Genomic DNA, 18,425 nt, shown 5'->3' with positions numbered 1-18,425 from the left:
GTGGGTTGCTCGGGGCAGTGGGACAAGTGTGCTGGCAGGTAAGGACCTGGAGTCTGGACAAGCTGCACACACTCCAGAGCCTGCCTACACCAGGGTGCCAATCCTCAAACATCTCCAAAAGGCCAGTAAGGTAATTTCTTCAAGCACTCACCACTGGGCAACTCACACATGTCCTTGTATGTCTGGGACCCAAAAGCAGTCAGTGTTTGCCTTTAGTCAGGCTGTGCCAGTGTGCACCTTAATTTAAGCCTCAGCTACTAAGAGAAGAGATGTTAATGTACAGAATAGTCATTGCCAGAAAAATACGCTGCCCATTTTCTAAAAAAAAAGGGTGAGAGGTCACCTATATGCCTCAGAAATTCACAGTTCATACTTTTCCCCTAATTACCAATTCAATGAATGCCCCTTTGTTTTTCAGGTCACTCCCCAATTATATATTACATGTTTCTTTCGTTCCACAACCTTTAATTCTTTTTCAGTGTTGCAGAATTAACTGGACAGGGTTCTTAATCTTGTCTCTACAAAGAACTTGTTGTAATTGCAATGAATGCTTTCATTTTGCTGGTGTCTGAAATAAGATTTGCAGGGGAAGGAGGGGTATGAGTTGATGCTAGTCCCATCATTAATGACATTCTTGCAGGGATTGTACTGGTGGGAGTAAAAACCCCAAAGCTTTTATATAATAATGAGCATGTGTCTGCACGTGAGCTACTCCTTTAAGAAGCCTTGGGCTAGTGGAAGAAGTGATCCAGGGAAAAGGCAGCCCCACGGCTATAACAGAGGACAGAGGTTAAATCTTCTGGCATTTTTATGGTCACTGCATAAGTATGGTCACTGCATACCCTCTCCCTGAAGGCTTCACTGAACTAGAAGTGTTTGCCATCGGCACTGCCCTACTGGTAGAAGGTAAGCTTGGTTTAGGACCTCAGCTAAAAAAAAAAAGATTTTTGCCTCTATTATTCCTGGTGTGGCAGCAGTGGGGGGGGAATTGAAGCAAGCAGCAGCATTTGTGGTATGCTGACCCAGACCTTTGGTGGTTACTGCGGCTACAGCACCAGTTCCTCTGGTGGGCTGTGAGCTGTTGGCAGTGAAGATCTGCTCCACATCCAGAGCTGCCCTGTGGCAGGGAAGGACTTGCTACTTAGCTTTCTTATCGAGAATTTGGGATGCAAGAATTTGCTGACAACTTTTAAAGGCAATTTCAGCTTCCCCAGGGAAGGATGTTGAAATGACTCATGATCCTTCAATAAAACCAGGCTGCTTGTTTTGTTGGCTGTGATGGCCATTTTATAATCAAAGATGATAGATCCAAAATAGCTTGTTAACTGTTAGCATACATCCAAATTGCATTGCTAGCACTGAAATTAATGGCTGCTGGGTAAAAGTAACAAACTGAAGTACAGGCGCATGAGGTTCAAAAGCTTTTACAGCATTAAGAAATAAAATTTGAGGTAGGAGACAGTCTTCATTTAATTTAGCCAGCACAGGCTTTTCTTAATAAGTGCCACTTTGTTGTGAGACAAACAAAATTGGGAATTTGTATGTACTGCGCTAGGGAAGGACATGCTAGTAGCCAGGAATACATCGGTGTCAGTCACTGGCCTCCCTTCTGAGCTGCATCCCAGTCAGGGCCTGGGCCTCATCCCTGTATCCCTGCACTGCCCAGCTGGGGTGCAGGGATCATGGGGCTGAACAGCAGAAGAGAAGGAGCAAGAAGCACTAGCAGAAGGGGGTAAATGCTCACCAGCTCACCCCATGGATTTGGAGCACAGGAGAAGGAAGGATGCTCGCCCTCTCCTTGCAGACGAGCTCAGCTGGGACGCAGCATCACATCTGCCTGCAAAGGAAACCTGCAACAGCTGTGCCAGAAACTCTTCCTTAAAAGAGGGAGAGAGAAGAAGAAGCTTCTACTCCTGGCCCAGGGGCCAGCTGCTGCCTAAACAGAGAGCTCAGGGCTAAACCTGGCCAGCAGCCATCAAGCCATCTGCAGGGCCTGGCGGTTCCCAGTGTGAACTTGCCCTTCAGTACTGAGGAGCGGGAAGCAGCAGAACAAGGACTCTGGCATGTGCTGGTGGAGGCGCGCAGCTGGGCTCCTGCTGGGGAACAGCCGGTGCTGGTCCCACAGCCCTGCTGGCCCTCACCTGCCCACCCACGGGCTGGAGGCCCGCACCTATTGAAGCCCAGGCTCAGTACCTGCTGGCAACCTTCACTTACAGCTAGGAATGGCCCAGCACATTTACATTTTAGTAAGCACTAGGGGCAATCTGACTGCTCGGTATTTTCTGTAGGGTTTTAGGCTGAACATGCTCGATGGATTGCCAGTAATCTTTGCTATCTGACTTAGAAGATCAAACCAGATAATTAAAGATTAATTCACCTTCTCAGAGACTCTGAGAGAAAAGCAATGAAGGTCTCCTTTTTTTTTTTTTTCTTTCCTTTTTTTTTTTTTTTTCCCTGCAGCTTGTGAGTGCAGTTTGCAAAAAAGTGCTGGGGAAGAGGAAAACTTTGCATTCATTTTTACTAACTATAAAAGTGTCAAACATTGGCTGTTTTAAAATTAAAACTCAAAGCTATAAGTTAGTTAGTTCTCTATTTGTACACTCCTGCTAGCCTTTAAGAAAGCAGAGTGTGCTAAAGCCTGGAACTTCAAAAAGAGGGGAAGAGAGAGAAAAAAATTAATATAGTAATAACTTTTCAGCTTTTCTCTAAATATGGCCACAACATACCTCTCCTAAAGGCCTGACAGCACTGGGGAGAGTTGGCAGCAGTTTTACCCTGCAGGTGGGAGGTAAGCTGGCAGGGAAGGGATGAGAACAGCTGACCTCAAATGGCTCCAAATATTTCTCCTGGAAATATTTTGTTATTTGTTGTGTAATGAAAGACACACATCAGCTGTTACTATGGTTATGCCATCAGCCATTAACGCAATTAAAGTAGGAGCAGAATTTCTGACTATACAAAATTATCCATCTTATGTAACTACAGAATTAAGACAATGAGAGCAAGTAACAACAGTGCTTTACAGAATTAGGGGATATGGATTTTTTCTGCACTACATCATTTCTTCTTCCAAGAAGACCACAAAGAAAAAGACATACTGCCTGTCATCAAACTGAGACTTAGAGATGGGACGTTGAGTCAGAGCCTCATCAGAGCCATAATAATTCAGGTCATCTTGAAAAGGACATCAAAGGACAAAGCTTGAGTTTAAAGCAGTGAAGGATGGGGTTCAGGGTGGAACAGCTCTGAGTGAATAGCTGGGGTTGCTTGAATGCTCCTCTCTGACAACTAGCATTAACTTATTTTTTTTAAAATCTATCAGGGACTGCTTTTATAATTAGATTATTCCTTCCCTTTCCATGTATAGTCTATTGACGAAGGGCAGTAATAAGATTGAGCTGGTGTGATTCAAGCTCTGTCTAGGTTAACCTTAGGCAGAAGCCCAAAGGGAGGCAGGCTGACTGTAAGATGGCTGAGGGATTTCTGTGCTTAAACACAAAAGCGTGTTACAACCGATATTAAACACGACCCATTTCTCTCCCATAAACAGGCCCGCAGACATGGGTGCCGGCAGCGTGTGCTGTCTGTGGGCCCCCCTGAAGCTGCCTCTGCAGCTCCCTCACTCTGACCCAGGGGTCCTTGAACAGAGCCTGGCAGTCAGGTTTCTCCATTAACACAAAATGCAGAAGTACAAATAAAATTAAACCATTTCTGCTCTGCATGAGTGGCCACATCCCTGATGCAGTTTGAAGCATTGGTTTCAGCTGGCACCTATGACTGCTCTCCTGAAAGTCTTCGTAACTTGCGTGCAGACTGTGAGCACCACAGCTATATTTCCTGTGCATAAGTGTTCACGGTAATTATTGTTCTCATTAAAGAAAACAGCAGCAGCATTGTAGATATTTTCCATTTCCAGTTGAATCATGCCATACACTTCTGTTTTTCAGCCCTGCTTGGTTTCTGTCTGAATGGGTTGACAATTATTTCATTCCGGAAAATCAAAGAGCTCCGAACACCCAGCAATCTGCTGGTTCTCAGCATTGCCCTGGCTGACTGCGGGATTTGCATCAATGCATTCATCGCTGCCTTTTCCAGCTTCCTAAGGTATGCATTTTTTATTTTTTTTTTTTCCTAAAGGATGCTCAGAAGAACCACAGAAAAGTTTGCAGCTTAGGCATTTAACCAGAAAGCTTTACTAGTAGTTACAGTAGAAAGTAGTTGACTAATGCAGTAGTTGTACATTTACATGACTAAACCTCCAGACTGACCCCAAGTTTATCTGCAAGCCTTTCAGGTTTTTTAATGAACTTTCCCATTAAGGCTCTTATTTTAGAAGTTTGTGGAAAAGAAAAATGCAGATCTGTGTGCAGGGAGTTCAATTCAGTTATGACACATTTTATTTTCCACACTTTCTCACGTCAGTCATTTAATTAGAGGGCAGAACCAATATCAAGCATTTCAGTGCGTAATTACAACACACAAATCATAAGCAAACTGTATTAGAAACATACACCCTATAAACCAGATGATGAATAGTTCCACTTAACTAGCATATTTTTAAACTCTGGAAATACCTGTAATAGAGAACACAAAAACATTTCAAGAATTGTGACAATTTACTTGCCTTTTAATGGATATGAAAACATTTTTGCCAATTAACAAGTCAACAATACACTTCAGTGAGGCCTTATTCAAAGCTGGTTTACCGCGTGTACAGCTTGTTCTCCTTTCAGGCACTTAAGTCACTCTAAAGTTAGTGAAGATACCTTTCCTGAACTGAAGCTGAAAAGCTGAGGTCAGTACATCAAAGTGAGCTTGGTTTTAACCCTTCCAGGCCCTTTTTTAAAAAAATGGGAGCAGAAGTTTCCCAGTCTCCAAAGAAGTCAGCTATCTCCTTTTCAAAGGGACTTGCAGAGGTAATATCCAAATGAATTATGCCGGTGTTGTATAAGATGTGAGAAAAGAGATTGCTGAAGATTTCCAACTCACTGACAGCTTTATAAGCATAAGAGTCAGGTTAGATGAAGGCAGAGAGAAAAAAAGCTATGAGTGACCAGGATATTGAAGGTACACGCCAGCAGATGCCTGCTATGTGAGACCACCTCGTGTTCCTTTTCATTCTATGTCTGCAAAAATATGTGGAGGCCTCAGACTTGCTATCTGGAGTGGTTTTAATTGTTGTGAGCTTTTCTTCTGTGTCGAGCGGTGAGCACTTACCTTCACATGTTGACCAGTTGGCTACTCCCCCAGGGGCAAATTTTGCAGATATGGATAACTGGATAAAATGTAACTTCCAGATGTAAAGCAAATAGCTTTCCAACACATAAATGCAGGGTCATAGTTTCTTCTCCACATTTAGAGTAAAAATAGCTGTGGTAGTATATCAGGCACTGCAGAAAGATAAATATTGGCAGACACCTAAAACTGACCTCGGTAACGTCCTTCACAACGTTTCTCAGACTTGGAAAGCACGTGCACCGGCTATCAGTTTTCCCCTCTCCACTAATGCAATTTCCAAATATGCCTTTGTTCATTTCTGTAATTTTCTTAACAGGCTGCTTGTTTGTTGACAGGTACTGGCCCTACGGCTCTGACGGCTGTCAAATTCATGGATTCCAGGGCTTCTTGACAGCACTCGCCAGCATTAGCTCCAGTGCTGCCATTGCCTGGGACCGGTATCATCACTACTGTACAAGTAAGGGTTATCATTTACCTAGCATCCTTACCCACAGCATGTTAGATAGCAGCTTGTTTCGATTTTAGAGAATCCAAACAAGCAGATATTTATTTTCTGTGTATTTTATATGTATGTTTACATTTGCTCTCTCTAGTGTCTAAGATAAATAAACCCTCTCTCCAAGGGACGCGTTCCCATACACGGGGCACTAACCAACCACTTTCAGGAGATACTTGCTCTTCTAGATCACATCCAAATCCTGCCCCTCTTGCCATGCTTTCACCTTTTCCATAAGTAATCAGTAGGGTATCCTAAACAAAATCCAACATCTCATGCTGAAGAAAAACCTATGCACCTTGGGCCTCCATCCAACATCCTGCTGCGTACCAGCCAGAGCTCTGTGCCCACGCATAGGTTACTAATCACAGATAATTTTGGTGTAGCCACAGAGCTGCCCCTGCAGATTCAGCAGCTGGAACAGAGCCCACAGCGAAGCACTTCTACAGAGGAACGAAGGGGCACACAGAGCGCAGTAGCCCCACTGAGCAACACACAGGCACTTTGGGGCACGAGCTGTTCTGGGGGCTTTGCTATATTCCAGGCCCCCTTGCAGAGGCTGAAACTCAGTACATCCGTTCCTAAGCAAAGAACGAATTACCTGCAAATTTCAATAAAAGTGGCAGAGATATTTTTAAGTACTGATAACAGAAGGGAGATATTATTTTTCTTCTGTTAGTGAAGGATGTTTTTTGTTTTTCTTAACAATTCAGTTGTTAACTAGCTCTGATGCCCTAGCTGCAGTTAATGGAAATCTAATATTACACTGTGAGGCTGACACAGGAAAATAAATTTGCCTTTTTTTGTGGACTTATGAAAACATCATTTTGAGTTAGGTGAGAAATAGGGATTTACAGGAATGTCAAATATATGGATTTATGGAGATAGCCAGGCACTGTCTTGTGTCACAAAGCTATCTCCCAACTGTGGCAGTACTGGATTTGTGTTACTTTCATGTAACACAAGTGGAAATTTCGGCTGAATTAGGGTGCTGAGCTGCAACTGGCAGCTTTCACATTTTCTGCTACTGCTTGATCCTTTCCAGAGGACTGAGAAGCCTGGAGCACCCCACCTGACCACACCATTCCTGAAGCCATTGTGTTCCTTTGGCAGTGCTGAAACACAAATGCAGTTCTCCTTTTCTTGTGCTAGTGCACAAGATGCTCAGACTACTTCACAGAATATTTCCTAAATAAAAGTGTAAAAGTTGGCCAGGAAATAAGCTGCTGAGCTGCAGTGCTTCAATACCATCCACCTTTAGTATTCATGCAGCCTTTAAGGCATGGCCTCCATATTTGATTAAAGCAGTGAGTGGTAAAACACTCCCAGAACTCACAGCAAACGTGTTTTATCTGATAATCGCAGAGGTCAGAGAGGTTGCCAACTTCTTGTTCTGCAATTTTTGTCAAGAACTCAGCTCAGGCAAGGAAATGGCTTTTCTTCATGTCCAGACAAAGGCCCCAAATAACGCAGCCGGTAAGCTACATCCATACCAACACCCTTTGGACACTGAAATATGTTTGGAGCTAGAACAATAGCATCTGTATTGTATAAGAGAGCGAGCCTGAAAAATAAGCATGTCTTTGGAAAGACATTTTACTCTCTGCAACATTGCCTTTAATGCTTTTGTGTCACGCATTCCTCCAGCCAAGAGCAGAGTACATTAAGAGCACAGGCAGACACATCCTGAGGGCACAAACTTCTTCACTTTGCTCAAATTGTTATTTACTGCAGACCAAACATAGCTGCTATTACTGGATGATTTGAACAAAAAAGGCAAAACAAGAACAGGTGGTTTCAAATCTCATGCTCTGTGGCTATTCCAGTAAACCCGTCCAGTTCCCAGTTCCAACCGGCACACGCTGGTTGTGAGAAAGATAAAATCACATTGCATAGATCTGATATACCAAGCCTGCAGGCTATACCATCTTCTCGATCCATACATGAAACTCTTGTTGACACTGGTGTGAGCAGCGTGCCTATACAGAAGACACAAAACCTCTTTTCCGGAAAAAACAAAGCTATCAATCTTTTATCTTCATTCTGGGAACTGTTTCTCTTCTCACACTCACTTACATCATCCCTAATGTTTTTATTATGTCCTAAGAGTTTCCAAGAAAGCCTCTGTTGTGGCATTCCTCAGCCTGACACTCAAATATCAAAAATCCATATTTCTGAGGAAGAATGAGCTGATGAGAATGTGAGAGATTACTATGATGATGAGGAAAAAAAAAAGAAAAAAAAAAAAAAAAGAAAAAAAAAAAAGAAAAAAAAAAAAAAAAAAGGACTTTTCAACCATTCTGGATTCTTATAACATAAATCTGCTCACCAATGTCCAGAAATTTAACCAAGTTTTTTTAATTTGGAAGGTGGTACAATTCGGTGCATTAATTTGGAAGTCAGTGACAGACCATGGGGTCTATTGATAACCACATGCTCATTCATCAGAAACCAGGCTGGTATCAATTGCAACATGTAAGAAAACAACATGACCATCAGATATGAGAGAGAAGTTAGAGTTTCGAGACATTTGGAAATGTCCTCTCTCCTCCTAGGCAACAATGCTGGGCAACTCTCTTTTCATCCCCTAAAGGGGGCTTTGGTTTAAAAGGGCTATTTATTAAGTTAAAATATTAGATACATATAACATATTAAGAAATCTTATTTTAATATCCAACCAGTACAGAGAAAACAGCTAAAAATTGGATGTAATCCCATTTGGGTTCTCTCACACCAAAGTATGTTCATAACCAGAACAGCAGCATCTGCATTTTATAAGACAGGTAGCCTGAAAGCAGGCCCGTCCTTTTTCCAAGTTACTGGTCAAGCAAATAATTTTCTTCTAAAGGACTATGAGATACTACTTTCACAGCAAGGAGGACTACAAAAATCTCTGAAGATTTAATTAATGTAGGCAATTAAAGGGAAAAGTCAGGGCAGTTTGAAGGGTTTGAACTTTAGTCATGTCTCTGGTGAAGCCGTTTCAGTCCGGCACAGAGTTTGTTTGGCAATAGAGCAGCAGCTGAGTCAGCAAGTTGGAGGGGGTGGGAAGGATCCCAGGCAGTTTCTTCCTTTCATTGCCACTGCAAATGGTTGCAGTTTTCACAGAATTTCACAGAATTTTCTAGGTTGGAAGAGACCTCAAGATCATCGAGTCCAACCTCTGACCTAACACTAACAGTCCCCACTAAACCATTTCCCTAAGCTCTACATCTAAACGTCTTTTGAAGACTTCCAGGGATGGTGACTCCACCACTTCCCTGGGCAGCCTGTTCCAGTGCCTCACAACCCTTTCAGTGAAGAAGTTCTTCCTAACATCTAACCTAAAACTCCCCTGGCTCAACTTAAGCCCATTCCCCCTCGTCCTGTCACCAGGCACGTGGGAGAACAGGCCAACCCCCACCTCGCTACAGCCTCCCTTGAGGTACCCATAGAGAGCGATAAGGTCGCCCCTGAGCCTCCTCTTCTCCAGGCTGAACAAGCCCAGCTCCCTCAGCCGCTCCTCGTAGGACTTTAAAAGGAAAGAAAAGAAAAAAAATCTTGACAATTTTACATTTGCATTTTAGAATTAGGGGGAAATGGAAAAACTGAAGTGGTTTAAGTCAGTACTTTTTTCAATATTACAAAAGAAAAGACAAGAGGGATTTTGCAGCAGCATGCAATTACAAGAAGTAGGATTGCAGCAGGCTTTTATCTAATTCTGAACATCCAGAGAAATCTAGGTTGTGATAGCAAGTATTCAAAGATTAGCAAACTGTCATTTGCTTCAATTGCAGGTGTCAGCTCTGCTGGATTAGGAGCAAGCCCTTACCTCCTGTCACACTTGCTGCAGCCACCCTGTCACACTTTCTTCATCTAGACTTGCACCTGCATCAGTTTTGCCAGACAAAATGCCAGTGTTTATACTGGTCTTGCATTTTCACTGAAGCAGAAGATAACTGCCAAGACTGCTTTATAGTCATGGAGAATCACAGCCAAAAAAGAAAAAAAAAAAGTAAAAAAATCCCTTTACTAAGTTATTTTAAAGAGTTTTTTTCTAATAATATGCACAAAAGAAGCCATTATGCAGTGCAGCTTGCTTATTCCTACAACAAACGAATACTTGTGAGCAACAGTCCCTGGCGCTTTTTGCAGTGCAGATGAAGCAGGTACCAACATCTGTCTCATTTATGATTGATAAATCTTTTCCTTCTAAGACTGTTTCAGATATTTTTGTCTTTGAGAAATTTCCCTGATTTTAAGGATACATGCCATGCTTGAAGTCTGGCACAAGCTGTATTGTTCTGGAATATTTCAGCTATTACAATGGAATCATTTGCAAGAACAAAGAAAAGGTTTTTTTTCCCCTCCATCTTAGAAAATCCTGTTGACCTTTTGTTTGAGAAATTCCTTTTGAACATCAGTCTGAAATCTACTTGAAAGGTAGCCACTGTGTCAGAGATGTATTTTTTGCTCTTTCTGTGAAAATCAGCTTAATGTTTGGCCAATTTATAAATCTTCCAAAAATCTAAATTCATAAATGTCCCCACAGACTAGAGATGGAGAAATAGTTCATGATTATATCACTAAAGACCGGGCAGAATAATCAAAAGTGTTAAGGTTTGACGCTCTATCTAGCACTTTCTAAAATTTAAGCTTTTACCATTACAACTTTAGTAATCTTTTAACAATTCCGTTTTGTTTATAAGAGCACTTTCTGTTCCAAAGCAATCTTACAGAAAACATTTAAAACCCCCTGTTAATATTTCTCTGCACGGAAAAGAGAAACTTCCCTCTTGCTTTTCAAGGAGAGAAAGCCAAAGCACAAGAGCGATTAGCCTTAATGGGACCAGACTGCTAGCACTGAGCCCTAATTAAGAATTATATCTTTAAGCATATGCTGAACTCCATATATATACATTTAACTGAATTAGGATCTACATGCCTATTATGCTGAATTTTATCAGGCCACAAAAGGCATTTAAGGTAAAGCAATGGCCTGCTCTGTACAAGAGCAACCAGACTGCTCTCGACATGCTCTTGCTGCCAGCCCTCTCAGAAGCCATTTTTGCCATGTGAACCGAGTGCAGTAATTTCACCATTCTTGCTCTGAAAGTAGTAGTTCATGAGCTCCCAAGCAAAGCACACTCTAAAAAATTAAAACAATATTGAGGTTGTTTAATTGTATGTCCACACAGTTTTAGCTACCAAGACAGGACACAGCCAGCCTGAGTATGGGTATTTTAAAATATAGAAAAAATAAACACAGAAATCCTCTTCAAAGCCCCTCTTGATAGAAAATATTTAAAAGACATTTCAGAAAGAGACGTCACAACTTTCTTGTTGCCCACATGCACTCCGGCAGGGGGCACTTGGGGCCAGAGGAAAGACGTGGCACCCAGAGACTGAGCACCACGACCGATGCCAGAGGTGGCAGGAGCTGGTGGAGCAAGAGCTTCCCCTGTGATTCTGTGCAAGGTGGCAGCGGGGAAGGTAAAATTTCCACCAGCTACCCAGCACACGCATGCATGCAGCAGGATCATTCACCCTCTAGCGGTATAGACACCCCCAAGCTGCCTTAAGTGCACCACCAACACTGTCCAAGCAGCCGAGGGCAAATTTTGTCAGTGCAAAGATCTTTTCCTTCAAAGCAGAGATCCCCAAGGTCCTGCCATGTGTTTAGAGCCCAGAGACACTGCAGTGCCTCAGTCAGGGCCCATCATATTTTGAGACGTTTGTGATAGTCCACAAAATGAAAGGATGGGGTGCAGAGAGAGCAAAGTTTCTGCTGCAAGACACAATGAAAAATAATTGCCATTAACTTTTTTATAGGACTTCTTGAGGGAAAAAATAATAATAATGTTCTGTTGCTGGTTTTTAAAGACTACCAAGAAGGCCTACCATTTACAAAATCGTATTCCCAAAACAATAAAGCTACTTTTGCAATGAACTTGGTTTAAAATACACTTGTTTTAGACCCAGGTTTCACTTTAGCTGCTCTTGATAATGCCTTTAAGAAAGTTGCTAGAACGTGTAAAGCACAAAACAAACCCGAGAGCTCATGTAATAAGCTGCATCCTGATTGAATTTCCAGTTACAACTGTGTAAAGCCAAGCTACGAGAACCATTATGTAGAACACAAATGGAAATGGAACTGAGATCAGTTACAACACTAACATGCTTGTTTGAATATACACCTAAGAAAGATGCAGTTCTGAATGAATGCCACATAATGCTACATTGCTTTGTTGGAGTGGGAGGCTAAGAATAATTACAAATTTCTCAAAAGTTTGACTCAAATGTCTAGTCCCCTAAATCAGAAGCTGTTCCTTTTTTAAACAGATGTGATCTGTAATCACATTATGTCAATATTACAAACCATGATTTGACCTTTACAGCCAAAGTGAATCTTCTATGTAGGAATCAAAAGACAGGTATTAATTGTTATTAATCATCAAAAATAATTATAAAAATGCTTAAATGACTAAAAACATCAATAGATTTTTACTAACTACCACATCAAAACAAAGTATTTAATAAAAAGGATTTTATTTTTTCCTTTCTATTTAAACTGCAACATGTATACCTTTCTTTCTCAGAACTAGTTTTGGAACGCTTGCACCCATTTTTCCAAGCTGATCTTTAATGCCATTCAAACCCCTCTTTTCCTTCAAGAACCTCTGGAGTTTATAAGTAGGTTATTAGACCCACTTATATGAGTAAGAACAGAGGTAGAATCACCATTCCTATAAAGGGGCATTTTCACTAAGACACCTACTTTATCATTCTTCCTTAAAACAAGCAAGGACAGCACAACCCAAAATAGCTGCTGTAGGGTTTGCAGTCCTTCCTGGGGCTGCCGCCTTATGAGCATCACCAGTCCTAAGCATGTGCAGCCCTCTCACCCACGTCCGATCAGGTGGCCGGGCTGATCCCCTGCTTCCACCTCACCTCCAGGACCTCACCTTCCCAAGAAAGGTCAGAGCCAGTCTGAATCTTCCTGGCCTGCTGGCGTGATGCTGCTGTCAAGGGCAGAGGAGAAGATTGCTTCCCAGCCTCCGTGAAAATTGCATCATTACTTCTCTCTAATGGGAAACTTGATTAGAAAGGAGTAGTGGGCAAAGGCACTGTGCTCCTTGCTGGTACAGCTGGCGTCACGGGCTGTTCAGCCCAGGCACGATGATGGACGTCAGCCCCGATAACAAAATTATCCAGGCCTTTCTGCATGCAGGCAGCGTGCCTAACAAAATGTCCTGCAGCAGCAGGGAAGCCTGCCTGCCTCCTCCATGAAGAAATACTTCCTGTGTCCAAAGCTTCCAATCTTTCATTTCATTCATTGACCTATTCCAGTGGTACTTTATGGAACTAGACAAGATGGGCACAAGTGTTAATTTGTATTATGAAATTAGAAAAAAAAAAATTACTGATGCTGAGCTTCTCATTTCCTGTTCCAGGCTAAGCAATGATCTTAAGGGCAAAGTAATTTCACCAGCAGTATTTTTAGAACAGGATCTGTTGTCAGGTTGAGCATGTACATTCACATATATATCAACAAGCAGCATTTTTAGAACAGAGTACATTTAATATCCCAAAGGCTGGGACTCTGCCCCGGCCGCACAGAGCCGGGCAGCTTCACCCGGTGCCTTTATGCCAGGCATGCAGAGCTCCTTCCCAAGCCCTTTTCTTTCCTGCAGGAAGCAAGCTGCAGTGGAGCACAGCCATCTCCATGATGGTGTTCGCCTGGCTCTTTGCTGCCTTCTGGTCCATCATGCCCTTGCTGGGGTGGGGGGAGTATGGCTATGAGCCCCTCCGGACCTGCTGCACGCTGGACTACAGCAAAGGGGACAGGTAAGGGCTGGGGCAGGGCCCCCAGGGGGTGGTCTCAGGGCACAGCAGAGGCCAGCTGCCACCCAGCGCCGTGCTGGGACAAGGTGGGCACAACCCGAAGCTGCTTCCTCTCATGTGGCAGCACGCAGGGATGGCCAAAGGCAGCTTCCTCTGTGGGAGAAGCTGGCACTCGGGTATTTGCTACTCCCTTCCTCCTTAGTCATCTATAACCTGCACCTTTGGGGGTTTAGGACTTGCAGCTCTGCATGGCTCTTTTTATGCAGTCCAGGCCTGATGTCTGAGGAGGGGTGCTTGAGTTTGGAAATCAAGCACCTGCTGTGACTTTTTGCAATCCTGTCCATCCCACGTGCAACAGTACGGCCCACCTTCAGCAAATGCTGAACCTAAAGTGTGTTTATAAAATTGGTTTTGGCAATTTTAAAAATATAAGTGAATGAATAAGTAAACAGCAAGTTTATGGAGATGCGTTAGGGAGGAATTAACAAAGTTTTTTTCTTCCCTTCTAACCCTCTCCAGAAACTATATCACGTTCCTTTTCGCTCTGTCCATTTTCAATTTTGTAATCCCGGGCTTCATCATGCTGACAGCCTATCAGTCCATTCACCAGAAGTTCAAGAAAACTGGTCACCATAAGGTAAGAAAGCTTCCTCAGCCCCTGCAACTGCCTTACTAAAACAGAAATGCATCCAGAGGGGAGAAGGTCCTCAAAAACACAGCTTCATTCCCAGACGCTTTGGCTCAGCTCCTTCTGGGCTATTTAACTCCTTAGTGGTACTTCGAGTTGGGGGGTAGCACAGTAGGGCATGCGGCCCCCCAGAAAGCTCAAGGAAACCCCATCCTTAGAGATTTCTAGATTTGGCAGGAGGCAACCACATCTCTCCTGCCCCAGTGCTGAGAAGAGCCCCCCTTGGAGGAGGCAGTCAGAGTAGTGACCCCAAAGGTTTGCCTCCATCAACAACAGCCCCATTCTGCTCACAAAATTAACACACGACATACAGAGTATGTGCTAATACCACACCAATATCTATCTAGAGAAACTCTGCTCAGAAAGGATCATTATTTGCTACAGGCTCTTAGCTTACGGCTGAGGAAGCCATGCAGAAGAAAACACAGATATGCTTTGTGGGGAGAAGGGCCTTCCTAAACGTGCCACGTTTACACTTGGCTGAGGAAATTCAGAAATCTTTATGAGCTGGAAACAAAGGAACTGCTCTGGTGTGGCAGGTTTATGGGAATGTAATGTGGTGATTATATGAGTTGTTTCTTTAGGTGCAGTCTGGGGTGCTACGCATGGCTGATGGGCACAGCCCAACCCCTGTACTTAGTAAGGACTGTCAGTTCTCACTGGGGACATTATAACAGCAAAGAGACAGGCAGGCAGACTGGTTTGAAGTTGTCTGGAATATACACGTGCCCTCTACATATTTCTCCAACAAATGACAGTTTTCATTATTATAAGTTTTTAAGTTTCATTATTATAACTTTTTATGGGTGAGTTTTTGCAATGGTGTGATTTTTCTTATAATAATGCTGCAGTTGTGCAGCCTAGTTACGAGGCAGAATAGTTACGATGCAGAAAATGTAAGGCTGAAAATATCACCTCCCTATTCATCAATATTTGCACGATACTTAGGAACAGCTGGCCAATAACAGCATGGGTAAGGCCCTAGCATGAAGGGCACAGGAATCCTAATATGACACAGACTCCCTGACATCCATCTGGTGCACGGTGGCAGTGGCTTCATGTTTGTGTGTCTGCAAGACCCTCTAAAAAGTCAACAAAACATCATTCCTTTTTATCTGTTTATCTGTAAATTTACATGCTGCCCTCCCCCCCCAGCAGCAATAACTGCTTAGCACTACGCTGATTTAACTGAGCAACCATAAGGTGCTTTGTCACCTCGGCGCAGGAATGCCTGGCCTCCCCCAGTCCCCACCAGGGGCAGGGTTTGGGGGCTGGCTGCACAGACAGCCCTTGGCACGAAGGGACCTGTACTCACACACCTCCTACACTGGCAGCAAAGCAGCCACGATACTGCGTGTCCTGCTGGTGATGCTCTCCTGCTGCTGGACACAAGCCAGCAGGGTCTCACAGGGTCTGTCCCATCCACTTGTTGCAGTGTGTGGTTGTGAAACAAAAGAATGTGTTGCTCTTGTTTTCCAGTTTAACACCAGTTTACCATTGAAGACACTGGTCATTTGCTGGGGACCCTATTGCCTTTTATGCTTCTATGCAGCAGTTGAAAATGTGGTGTTCATTTCACCAAAGTACCGAATGGTATGTCTATGCCACCCAAGGGAATTCAAATGGCATTCTTCTCACTTTCTTCTCTCCACTCCCAGGATGCAATACTAACTTGAACACTAATAGTTTCACTTGTTAAAACATGTTACAAGTAGATTGTTTGCACAAAGCCTTCAATTAGTCTACCATTTCAAGGCAAAACAACTAAGCACAATGATATAATTGGCATTATAATTAGTGTTTTGATCAAACTACATTTTAGGAAGTTATTTTTTTTTCCTTCATCAGTCAGAGAACTGTTGCCTACACTTCTTCATGATTTGTAGAAGCTTTTTGTGTTCTTCCCAGAGTCAAATATCAGCTTAAAATTTTTAGTTTTGAAGAGACTTTTTAAAATATAATTCTTTTCTCTCCTAAGGGAAGCTGCAACTGATCGTTCTTAAGATTATGGTGCTTCCTTCCCCCCCCCCCTTTTCTTTCCTCCAAGTATTGACTCTGAGGCTGCCTCTGGGACTCACTAATATCACAAGGGACCTTTCAGCTTTCATTCATCAGTCCAGTTTCAGCTCACTAACCACATTGCTGTACTTCGAATCCCACATAAAACATATTAGCAATACTAGCCCATGTATCTGTCAGGTGTCTATGGCGTACCTTTTACTCCTCCTAAGCACACATGGGTATTCACTCTTGGCTGAAATCTCCTGGTTTCAGGCGATGCTGGCCTAACTTCTCTCTCCCAGAGACTGTCCTTTCCTGGGACAATGTCCTTCCATTTAGGTTAAGGGGCTCAAATTACCAAAATTACTTTTACCTCTCATCCCTCCAGGGGCAGCATCAGAGAAGGGTATTTGTCTGACAGATGGAAACTGAGCCTGGGATGAAATCAGCCCATCGGCTCCCCAGTACATTTCCTGTTAATAAATATCATGTCTCCTAACAGATCCCTGCCGTTATTGCCAAGACGGTGCCAATGGTGGATGCCTTTGTATATGCCCTGGGCAACGAGAACTACAGAGGAGGAATATGGCAGTTCCTCACAGGACAGAAGATTGAGAAAGCAGAGGTTGATAACAAAGCCAAATAACCCATTACAGCACTAAGCCAAATTGACGCAGGTACATCGCTGAGAGCAACATGGTAGAGGAACCCGTGTGCGTTCTGATATGTACATGCCAAGGTAGTTCCACATTGGAAATGCCGTGCATTGGCTACAGCAATGGAAGGAAGCCCCATGGATAACTGCCAAAACCATCACAAGCTGCTTGTCAAACAAGCTGCCTTAAGCCTGTGTTGGTTGCCATCAGTTCATTTTGTATGTCACTGCAAATAAACTGTATGCTGGAAAGTGCTTTTTTTTTTCCCTGATAGAACAACATAAGAGCTCAGCAAATTAACTGAAGTAGGGTATTCATTTATCCAGTGAAGCCTCCCCAAATCAGTCTGTGCAGTTTGTCCGTATGGTAATGTCTGGATTACTAAAAGATTAAAGGAGTATCCAGAATTACACCACATCTGTTTAAATAGCTCATCCATGTGAACAATGCATTTTCAACGTACCCAAAACGGGATTTCCCAAATTTCCACAACAAATCTGCCATCCTAATTCCATCAAAACACTTCAGTGGGTATTTTACCCCAATAAAAAATATTAGCTTGGCTCCCATTCGGGTGAATTAGTGTGTGACATTCAGCTTAGTCACACAATAAACCCCATCATATTTTGCAGCTGCTGCTTACCAGGACAATCAACAAGCTCACAGTCCATCATTGAAGCATTCATATTTTTATCAGTCACTGAACAAAAACTAAAGGGAGATCTGGTCTCAGATTCTGTTCTAAAAATGTTCTAGGAATAAAAATTAACTTCACATCTGCTATTAAATTCCCCTGGGCTCTATATGAGTGAGAGCAATCATTGAGTCAGTTGTGACAAAGGAGTCTAAACAATTAAAAAGCCATTTATTTTACAATGATCGGAATTAATATATATTTAAACTATCAATAACATCCATTTTAAATGTTTGTATTTGCTCATGTTGCTCACATTGCATACAGGAAGGAAAGCTGTCAGTTGGCATTGCCTGTTACTGCAAGATTTGTCTTAGAACAACCCATTTGCAAAGAATATGTGCATGACAAAATGAGAGATTGTGTATAAAAAAGCCACACCTAATCAATTCTTACATGGATCATATGGTTCATTTCTGAATACCAACACTGTAAGAGCTTTTGAAGCTAGCTAAAGAAAAAGCTGATCTGTCCCTGTCATGTTTTCCAACATATTGGATGGAAAGCCAGTTGTGTATGGGTTACAAAAGAGAAGGTGGTGCAATCCCAGAAGCTAAAAATCAATGGATAGAAGAAATGTTCCCCTCTTAGCTAAAGATAGGAAATAAATGTCATTTTGTTGCAAGTTACTAGCAGAATCCCATTCAGAGATGTGTTTTGGGACTTCTGAGGTTTAGTCTTGTCACAAACTACCTGACAGAGCAGAGAATAGTGTTGTGACAAAATTATTCAGAATAGTCACATCTTAAAATGCAAGTCTTAGCTGACAGCTTAAGCACACATAATATTAAGTAGATGACAATATTTGCACTGATAAGTGCAAAATAA

The 18,425-nt window shown here is 42.6% G+C and overlaps 2 protein-coding genes across 3 annotated transcripts in view; one reads left to right on the top strand and one right to left on the bottom strand.

The window, feature by feature from the left end:
• The window catches only part of LRIT1 (leucine rich repeat, Ig-like and transmembrane domains 1), a gene marked incomplete at its 5' end in the record, with an annotated part of 117,615 nt that overhangs the window by 26,829 nt on the left and 72,361 nt on the right, over positions 1–18,425 (bottom strand). The window lies entirely within an intron of this gene.
• RGR (retinal G protein coupled receptor) lies at positions 788–17,154 on the top strand. Its single transcript, XM_084525371.1, has 7 exons — positions 788–906; positions 3,948–4,104; positions 5,574–5,695; positions 13,408–13,561; positions 14,078–14,195; positions 15,726–15,839; positions 16,750–17,154. The coding sequence occupies exons 1-7, from the start codon at positions 828–830 to the stop codon at positions 16,891–16,893; spliced, it is 888 nt and encodes a 295-aa protein (XP_084381497.1). The 5' UTR covers positions 788–827; the 3' UTR covers positions 16,894–17,154.

Source organism: Aythya ferina, assembly GCF_964211825.1.
Source record: "Aythya ferina genome assembly, chromosome: 7".
Taxonomy (NCBI): Eukaryota; Metazoa; Chordata; class Aves; order Anseriformes; family Anatidae; genus Aythya; species Aythya ferina.
This window is presented reverse-complemented; position numbering and strand designations above follow the sequence as displayed.

Bases quoted from the DNA above. Each gene is read 5' to 3' on its own strand.
- RGR (XM_084525371.1), top strand. From the start codon at position 828: ATGGTCACTGCATACCCTCTCCCTGAAGGCTTCACTGAACTAGAAGTG. The intron at 4,105-5,573 runs GTATGCATTTTT...GTTTGTTGACAG, and splicing joins GCCTTTTCCAGCTTCCTAAG to GTACTGGCCCTACGGCTCTG. The intron at 15,840-16,749 runs GTATGTCTATGC...GTCTCCTAACAG, and splicing joins TTTCACCAAAGTACCGAATG to ATCCCTGCCGTTATTGCCAA.